General features: G+C 62.6%; 1 protein-coding gene across 1 annotated transcript in view; it reads right to left on the bottom strand.

Moving 5' to 3' along the window:
- The window catches only part of UNC45A (unc-45 myosin chaperone A), a gene marked incomplete at its 5' end in the record, with an annotated part of 37,049 nt that continues 27,805 nt past the window's right edge, over positions 1 to 9,244 (bottom strand). The window contains 11 exons of the mRNA XM_014549609.1: positions 1 to 823; positions 930 to 1,085; positions 1,182 to 1,299; positions 2,467 to 2,582; positions 2,807 to 2,920; positions 3,558 to 3,624; positions 3,832 to 3,959; positions 4,159 to 4,299; positions 4,878 to 5,019; positions 7,951 to 8,045; positions 8,603 to 8,903. Of these exons, the coding sequence (XP_014405095.1) occupies positions 566 to 823; positions 930 to 1,085; positions 1,182 to 1,299; positions 2,467 to 2,582; positions 2,807 to 2,920; positions 3,558 to 3,624; positions 3,832 to 3,959; positions 4,159 to 4,299; positions 4,878 to 5,019; positions 7,951 to 8,045; positions 8,603 to 8,903 (1,636 nt within the window). The remainder of the gene's footprint in view (positions 824 to 929; positions 1,086 to 1,181; positions 1,300 to 2,466; positions 2,583 to 2,806; positions 2,921 to 3,557; positions 3,625 to 3,831; positions 3,960 to 4,158; positions 4,300 to 4,877; positions 5,020 to 7,950; positions 8,046 to 8,602; positions 8,904 to 9,244) is intronic.

Below are 9,244 nucleotides of genomic sequence, written 5' to 3'. Positions count from 1 at the left end.
TACCCTAAACCCACTCCTTTGTTTATTGATTAGATTCTAGGCTTAACCCCTGGGCCTCCAACAGGATTAAGCCTCGACCCACTGGACCAGGGGTGGGGAATCCATGGGGTTCCTTCGCAGAGGTGGCTCCCGTGGGCTCTGGGCCCACCAGCTCCTGCTCCAGAGAGTGACCAATGGCCAGCCTTCCTCCAGGCCACGGACAGGCCACACGCTTGAGTTCCACACGCTTTTATTAGGGGTCGGGCAGCCCTGTTAGCGGGCTCGGTGATGCTCACTGCCTGTGAGGTTGCCGGAAGTGCCGCCGGATGGGGGAACCCTGGCTGAGTGAGGAGTGCGCCCCTTTCCCAGTGTCTGCAGTGGTAGGAAAAGCCCCTCTGCGTGAGGCTGGAGGTAGTGCTGTGAGCAGGGCTGTGGCGCGTGGCCCCTGACTCAGGGCAGAGGACTCCAAAGGGCCGCCGGGGAGGAGGCCTGCGTGCTGCCAGCCCAGCCCCTACGGCCACAGCTGCACGCGTGGTCCCCTGGGCCGTGATGCGCAGTGGTCCCCTGGGCCGTGATGCACAGCCCCTCACTCTCCATCCTGGTTGGGCTTGATGAGCCCATATTCCACTGCTTTCCCCAGGCAAGCCGCGGCCGCCCTCGAGACAGGGCCCTCGGCGCCCTTGGCCAGCACCGACAGGATCTCCAGCACCTCGCTCTCCATCAGGGTGCCGGCCGTCTCCCGCGAGGCCTCCACCATGTTCAGCACCACCACAGCGCCCCGGTGCTGCAGCTCCTGGTTGGGGCTCAGGAGCAGGGCCTGCAGGATCTCCAGCCAGTGCGTGGTCTGCAGGGGACGAGCCACAGGCTGAACCCCGGCAGGGGGCACACCCACCCACCAATGCCGACCCGCCTTCCCTTCCCTCCCCTCCCCACAGAGGAGAGGCACTGACCACTTGGGGGATGCGGCTGCACAGGGAGGGCCGCATGGAGGTGAGCATGGCCAGGCCCCCGGCGGCCGCCCGTCGCAGCAGCTCGTCGTCCTCCCCGCTGTACAGCACCAGCAGCTTCAGGCGGTCATTGCCCTCGGCTTCGAAGAGGTCCTGGACCTGTGGCCGGAAGAGGGAGGTGACCTGGTCAGCTGGCCGCCCAGGGCACAGGCACTTCCGCACCCTGCCCACGTGGCTGCCTGGGCCACGCCTCACCTCCTTGCTCATGGCCAAGTTGCACATGCACTCCGTGGCCGCCCGGCGGATCAGCTCGTGGTCCTCAAACATGTAGCCCTCAATCATGGGCACAGCCTTCTCCTTCAGGATCTTCTGCCTGCGGAGCCAGGGGTGGGCGGGTTGGCATCCCCGTATAATCCGGCCCTGGGCCGAGGGCTTCCCGGGGCAATGTCCAAGGGCCCTCCGGCACCAGGTGTAAACTGCAGCGGTTCCAACCTTCTAGCCAGGCCTGGGCGCTGACGTGGGACCATGGGAAAGGCTCTGAACTAGGAGTTTGCGGACGAAGGTGGTGGCGATGGCGGTGCTGACACTGCCATTGAGCCCTGACCCTGACCTGGCACTCAGGCTGTCTGACCTCCTCCTCCCCACGCCCCCTGCTGGAGGGGCAGGTGTGACTGGCATGACTACGTTGCAGAAGAGAAAACCAAGGCTGCGGAGTGAGCCATGCAGTCAAGGTCACAATGAGTAATAAGAGCAAATACGGAGGAAGGTCAAGGGGGAAAAAAAAGGAGACATATGTAATACTCTTTGTAATACTTTAAGGAATAAAACAAAATATTTTTAAAAATCAAGTCAATTAAAAGGAGAAAAAAAAAGATATTTCCTCCATTAATCAAATGTAAAAAAAAAAAAAAAAGAGCAAATACGTATCAATTGGGCACATCGCCGGGAGCCAGGCACCTTCGTATTAAGAGCTTTTACATGCGTTTTCTCATTTAATTATTTTCACCAGGATTTGACGAGGCGAGTACTATAACCATCCCATTTCACAGAGGGGGAAACTGAGGCACAGAGAGATTAAGTAACTTGCTTGAGGTTACACGCCAGTAACCAGGGAAACCAGGATGACTCTGGAGCCTGCAGTTATGGCCAAGAGCCATTTTTTTTTCTTTTCATTAATCTCACCTGAAGATATCTTTCCATTGATTTTTTTTTTTTTAAGAAAGAGTGGAAAGGAGAGGGAGAGACACATCGATTGGTCGCCTCCCACACATGCCCTGACTGGGGCCGGGGACAAGCCTGCAACAGAAGTATGTGCCCTTGATCGGATAATCGAACCCGGGACCCTCCGGTCTGCAGGCTGACACTCCACCCACTGAGCCACACCGGCCAGGGCATGGCCGAGAACCCTGTGCTCGTGGAACTATCCCCTCTGCTGTATGTCAGAGGCTCTCAAACACAGCAAGGACCAAACTGTGACGTGCTTCCCTGGGGGTAACCGAAGCCCCGAACCCCGCCCAGGCCCGCATCCCGAGGGCCTTACCGGAGCCTCTCACTGATCCCCGCCAGGTTCGTGAGAGCCATGAGCGCCTCGAAGTTCTGCAGGCCTGAGCAGTTGAGGTGCAGCAGGGACACCAGGGGCCGGACCACCTCATAGACCTGCGATGTGCCCCCCACTGTCAGGGCTACACGGCCCAGCCCCCACCAGCCCGCTGACCCTGCAGCCGGCGGTCCCCCCAGCAGCAGGCTGCCCTCCCCATCCCGGGGCTCAGCAAAGCTGCCACTTCCTGTGGGCCCTAAGGAGGAGCCACAGCCGGGTCAGAGGCCATCAGGGCCCAGCGAGGGGTGGCGGGGGGGCCAGGGCTGGGCGGGAGGACACGTACCCGCTCTCCGGGAAAGGTCATCTCTGGGTTGGAGGTGATGGTGAGCTTGGCGAGAGCCTGGGCTGCCTTTGTCTGCCCCACGTCCGTGCCTTCCAGGGCCAGCGGGAGCAGAGCCTATAGGGACAAGCCCTTCAGGGGTCATGACGTGCCTGGAGCGTGAGGCCCAAGCTGTCAGGCCCCGATGCCCTGACTGTGCGCCCCTCACTATCCCCTCTCCGCCCCCCACAAGGCTTGTAGATCGCGTGGCTCAGACCCTCGTCGCCTCTCTGAGGTCTCCCATAGGCCACCCAAACACTTCCGGAAACACCATTCAAGACGTAGACATGGGCTGTGCTGGGCAGGGGGCTAAGGAGGTCAACGACACAGGGAAAGGCCGACCCAACACCTTAACAGGAGCCCAGCCCCTTCAGCATCACCCACTCAGCAGGAGGACGTTCATCCCGCCATTTATAATGCTCTTTTTTTAATTTCAGAGAGGAAGAGACAGAAACATCGATGATGAGAGAATCATTGATCGGCTGCCTCCTGCACACCCCCCACTGGGGATCCAGCCCACAACCCGGGCAGGTGCCCTTGACCGGAATCGAACCTGGGACCCTTCAGTCCGCAGGCCGATGCTCTATCCACTGAGCCAAGCTGGCCAGGGCCACTGATACTGCTTTTTGCTCCACATCTAACACCAACTGCTGGTACAGCAGCCACTGAGTCAGGTTTTACAGCACAGACCCAGGAGGGAGTGTGGACAGCTCACCTTGCCCCCTCCCTGAGCAACCACCGTGCCGCGGTCCTCCGCCTCTTCCACCAAAGCCAGGAAGACCCTGCGGGGAGAAGGCGTGGTGGTGGGCGGGCCCGGCGGGCAGACATCCCACCCCAGAGGCCACAGCCGGTCCTCCGCCTCTTCCACCAAAGCCAGGAAGACCCTATGGGGAGAAGGCGCGGTGGTGGGCGGCCGGGCCCAGCGGGCAGACATCCCACCCCAGAGGCCACAGTACCAGGCCCCGCTCCCTCGGATGGCGCAGGCTCACCTGGACAGCAGCTCCCGGCAGGAATTGGTCAGCACGGGGCTCTCGGTCTTCACCATGCACGTCATGGCGGACACCACGCCCGCCGCCAGCAGCTTCTTCACCCGGGCCCGCACGAAACTCGGCTTGTCCTGGGGAAGGAGGTAGCTGAGCACAGGGCTTCCAGCTCACTGGACAGGGAGAGGGGACCCTCCTCACAGCAGATCGATGACCATGAAAACCAAGGGGAAGAAACCCCCGTAAATGGAAGGCTGGTCTGCCGTGGGTGCCCCGGATCACCCGGTCCCAGGGGAGCTCCTTCCCCCAAGCTCCTTCTGGGGGCGCCCTCACCTTGGGGTGCTGCTCGGGCACGTGCTGCTTGGCGTACTTGGCCAGCTCCACCATCTTGGGGTCGGGCTCCTCGTAGTCGTAGCTGTTGGTGCAGTTCACCAGCGCCGAGGCCACCGCAAAGAGCACCGACCGCTCCTCGGACTGCCGGGAGCAGGGGGCAGGGCAGCGCTGACACCAAAGCTGCCCGCGCCCCGGACCCCAGCTCTACCCTTGGCTGGACGGCTTGGGCACCAGGACAAATCTGGGAACATGCCCAGGCCCCAGCCCGGCTCCAGATTTGGGGAACTCACGCACGTGACCCCCAACTCCTCTGGAGAGTTCATCGTTTCCAACACTGTGGGGCGGCCGGTATGCCCACGCCACACAGTGGGACCCCTCCGGACGCCACACAGTGGGACCCCTCCGGACGCCACACAGTGGGACCCCTCCGGACGCCACACAGTGGGACCCCTCCGGACGCCACACAGTGGGACCCCTCCGGACGCCACACAGTGTGACCACTCCGGACCCCACACAGTGTGACCACTCCGGACGCCTCACAGTGGGACCACTCCGGACGCCTCACAGTGGGAACACTCTGGACACCTCACAATGGGAACACTCCGCTGCCAGCCCTCCCTCCCTGGGGCCACGAGCCCCATTGGCCACGGTCGCCGAGGAAGCCTGCTGGGCTCTAATCCTAGACAGAGTCCCGGGGCGACTGCAGAGCCAGGAGCTACCTGGCTGAGCTGGAACAGAGCCTTCAGGGCCGCCTCATCCTCCACAAACTCCTCCTTCACGTCAGCATCAAAGGTGAGGTAGGCCAGGCCCTCCACTGCCCAGCGCCGAGTGCCCGCGTCAATCTGGTCATTGCACAGCCACCTGGGGACAGGCAGGGCAGAAACAACCGTCAGACGGGGTGGTGTGAAGGGGGCCCACCAGGATCGGGCGGGGGGTGGGGGGGAGAGGGAGGGAACGCCAGGGGCTTGGGCATCCACTCAAAACAGGAAGCAGCTCACAGGGCAGGACCAGGAGGGTCGCCTGGGGGAGAGCAGGGCAGTGAGGAGACCCCACCGCCTCCCAGAGCCCCTCCTGAGGGCAAGCCGCAGCAACGCCAGGTGACTCACTTCCGACACTGCTTGGCCAGTTTGAGGGTGGAGCCCTCAAAAAGCTGCTTCATGCTGAAGTCAGTCCCTCCGGCCGAGCCCAGCTTACAGAGTCCCTGGAGGGAGAGGCAAGAACCAGTTGGCTGCGCTGTTCTGGTGGGCCCCACCCCTGGGAGTTAGCTGTTTTCCACATCACACCAAAAAAAGGGAAAAAAGCTTTCTACAGGCGGAGCTAAGATGTGCGGGAAGACAGGTGCCTCAGCCAAGGTCAAGATCCTTTCGGGGTGAAGAGACCAAGTGCCCTGGGGCTTCCCCCCGTGCAGGGCTGCAGGCTCCTGGAGGCCAGACGGCCCCCAACCACCAGCTCCCGGGACCGCCTGCAGGCCCAGCCTTCCCGCACAGCCCTTCCGACCAGCCTGGCCCAGCGTGTCCTCCAAACTCCTCATAACCTCCTCCTGGAGCTCCGCCCACCGCTCCACGGGGCAGCCTGTCAGGGGCCCTCTCTCACCAGGGCTCTCTCTCTCTGACGGACCCTGAGCCCTCTGGGAGGAGGCAGGGCCCCTGCCTCTGGCCTGGACAAGCCTCCTAGAGTGAGCTGGGGCTGCACCCTGAGACGCCAGCCAGGGGACCCTGCCCATCGGCCCCTGTGCCCGGCCCGGGCCGCCCATCTCACCACCAGCGCCCGGATGCGGATGCTGTCCTTCTCGCTGCGCTTGTACAGGTCCTTCAGCAGCGAGACGCCGTTGGCCGTGATGAAGGAGGCCCGCTTGGCCTTGCCGGCCGCGTGGATCAGGGCCTCCACGGCCACCAGCTGCTCCTCCTCCACAGGGAGAGGGGACCCTCCTCACAGCAGATCGATGACCATGAAAACCAAGGGGAAGAAACCCCCGTAAATGGAAGGCTGGTCTGCCGTGGGTGCCCCGGATCACCCGGTCCCAGGGGAGCTCCTTCCCCCAAGCTCCTTCTGGGGGCGCCCTCACCTTGGGGTGCTGCTCGGGCACGTGCTGCTTGGCGTACTTGGCCAGCTCCACCATCTTGGGGTCGGGCTCCTCGTAGTCGTAGCTGTTGGTGCAGTTCACCAGCGCCGAGGCCACCGCAAAGAGCACCGACCGCTCCTCGGACTGCCGGGAGCAGGGGGCAGGGCAGCGCTGACACCAAAGCTGCCCGCGCCCCGGACCCCAGCTCTACCCTTGGCTGGACGGCTTGGGCACCAGGACGAATCTGGGAACATGCCCAGGCCCCAGCCCGGCTCCAGATTTGGGGAACTCACGCACGTGACCCCCAACTCCTCTGGAGAGTTCATCGTTTCCAACACTGTGGGGCGGCCGGTATGCCCACGCCACACAGTGGGACCCCTCCGGACGCCACACAGTGGGACCCCTCCGGATACCACACAGTGGGACCAGTCCGGATAACAAGGGCCAGCATAGGGGACCCTCCTTTCCTCCCACCGGCCAGGCATGCGCACACGTGGGCAGGGACAGCAAGGAAAGTTGCCAAGGCCATTTCCTGGACAGCAGTGCCGATCCATCGAGCCCTCCCTGACAACATACCGCCTTTTACTCACACCACCCCGCTTGTCTCCTCTGTCCTTAGTGAGATCTGAAATTGTTCTTTTTTTTTAATATATATTTGTATTGATTTCAGAGGGGAAGGGAGAGGGAGAGATAGACACATCAATGATGAGAGAGAATCATTGATTGGCTGCCTCCTGCACGCCCCGGCTCAGTGGATAGAGCGTCAGCCTGCGGACTGAAGGGTCCCAGGTTTGATCCCGGCCAAGGGCACAGGCCCGGGTTGTGGGCTCGATCCCCGTGAGAGGCATGCAGGAGGCAGCCATCAATGATTCTCTCTCATCATCTCTCTCCCCCTCTCCCTTCCTCTCTGAAATCAATACATATATTTTTCTTAAAAAAAAAAAAAGAGCAGGACTGGCACGCTGCACTGCTGTGTTCAAAGAGACATAGTAAGTGCTCAGTGAACGCTGGGTCTGGGCTGGAGGTGGCATCACAGAGAACTGGGAAAGAAGGTCCCTGTGGAACGAGGCGTGGGCCTGGGACATGTGGCCCCTGCGCGTCCTCCCCAGGCCGCTGCCCAAGTCAAAAGCCTTTCGTTCCCCCCAATGCCCCCCCAACCCCCCCGCAGGGAGCCAGAACCCAGGCTGGGACCCGGCAGCGGAGACGGCGCCTCGCTCGCCTGATGTAGTTCTCGCAGAGGCGGTGGAAGTTCTCCCTCTCGGCGTCACACTTGAGGTCGTCGAAGAGCTTGCTGAGGAGGATGGAGGCGCTCATGCGGCTGTTGGCGGTCACCGCGAGCTCCCCGGGAGGCTCCGGCACAGAGCCCCCCACCGCCAGGATCTTCTTCAGACCTGAGAGGACACCCTGGTCAGAAGCAGAACAGCCGGTCCAACCCCGACGGGCCCAGGGCAGAGGTTTCTGGGAAAGGCACGGGACACAGGACCACGCTGCGCAGGCTGCGGGCGCGGGGCAGGCTGTCTGTCTGGCTGACCGGCTGCCGCGGAGGATCGGGCGGGGGGTGGGGGGGAGAGGGAGGGAACGCCAGGGGCTTGGGCATCCACTCAAAACAGGAAGCAGCTCACAGGGCAGGACCAGGAGGGTCGCCTGGGGGAGAGCAGGGCAGTGAGGAGACCCCACCGCCTCCCTGAGGCCCTCCAGAGGGCAAGCCGCAGCAACGCCAGGTGACTCACTTCCGACACTGCTTGGCCAGTTTGAGGGTGGAGCCCTCGGCAAACTGCTTCATGCTGAAGTCAGTCCCTCCGGCCGAGCCCAGCTTACAGAGTCCCTGGAGGGAGAGGCAAGAACCAGTTGGCTGCTGAGCTGTTCTGGGCCCCACCCCTGGGAGTTAGCTGTTTTCCACATCACACCAAAAAAAGGGAAAAAAGCTTTCTACAGGCGGAGCTAAGATGTGGGGGAAGACAGGTGCCTCAGCCAAGGTCAAGATCCTTTCGGGGTGAAGAGACCAAGTGCCCTGGGGCTTCCCCCCGTGCAGGGCTGCAGGCTCCTGGAGGCCAGACGGCCCCCAACCACCAGCTCCCGGGACCGCCTGCAGGCCCAGCCTTCCCGCACAGCCCTTCCGACCAGCCTGGCCCAGCGTGTCCTCCAAACTCCTCATAACCTCCTCCTGGAGCTCCGCCCACCACTCCACGGGGCAGCCTGTCAGGGGCCCTCTCTCACCAGGGCTCTCTCTCTCTGACGGACCCTGAGCCCTCTGGGAGGAGGCAGGGCCCCTGCCTCTGGCCTGGACAAGCCTCCTAGAGTGAGCTGGGGCTGCACCCTGAGACGCCAGCCAGGGGACCCTGCCCATCGGCCCCTGTGCCCGGCCCGGGCCGCCCATCTCACCACCAGCGCCCGGATGCGGATGCTGTCCTTCTCGCTGCGCTTGTACAGGTCCTTCAGCAGCGAGACGCCGTTGGCCGTGATGAAGGAGGCCCGCTTGGCCTTGCCGGCCGCGTGGATCAGGGCCTCCACGGCCACCAGCTGCTCCTCCTCCCGCTCAGAGGCGCACAGCGCGATCACGCTCTCCATGACGCCGCTCAGCTCCAGGGCCCGGTTGCCGGCGTCGCAGGGGCCCTGCAGGAGGCAGGACACCGTCTGGATGGCCCGCAGCTTCCCGGCCAGCCCGTGGTCCTCAAACCAGCTCCTGAGGGCACAGGGGCGGCTGTCACACAAGGGCCAGCATAGGGGACCCTCCTTTCCTCCCACCGGCCAGGCATGCGCACACGTGGGCAGGGACAGCAAGGAAAGTTGCCAAGGCCATTTCCTGGACAGCAGTGCCGATCCATCGAGCCCTCCCTGACAACATACCGCCTTTTACTCACACCACCCCGCTTGTCTCCTCTGTCCTTAGTGAGATCTGAAATTGTTCTTTTTTTTTAATATATATTTGTATTGATTTCAGAGGGGAAGGGAGAGGGAGAGATAGACACATCAATGATGAGAGAGAATCATTGATTGGCTGCCTCCTGCACGCCCCACACGGGG

Source organism: Myotis brandtii, unplaced genomic scaffold (assembly GCF_000412655.1).
Source record: "Myotis brandtii unplaced genomic scaffold, ASM41265v1 scaffold561, whole genome shotgun sequence".
Taxonomy (NCBI): Eukaryota; Metazoa; Chordata; class Mammalia; order Chiroptera; family Vespertilionidae; genus Myotis; species Myotis brandtii.
The sequence above is the reverse complement of the archived record's forward strand: the minus strand, read 5'-3'. Positions and strand labels throughout refer to the sequence as shown.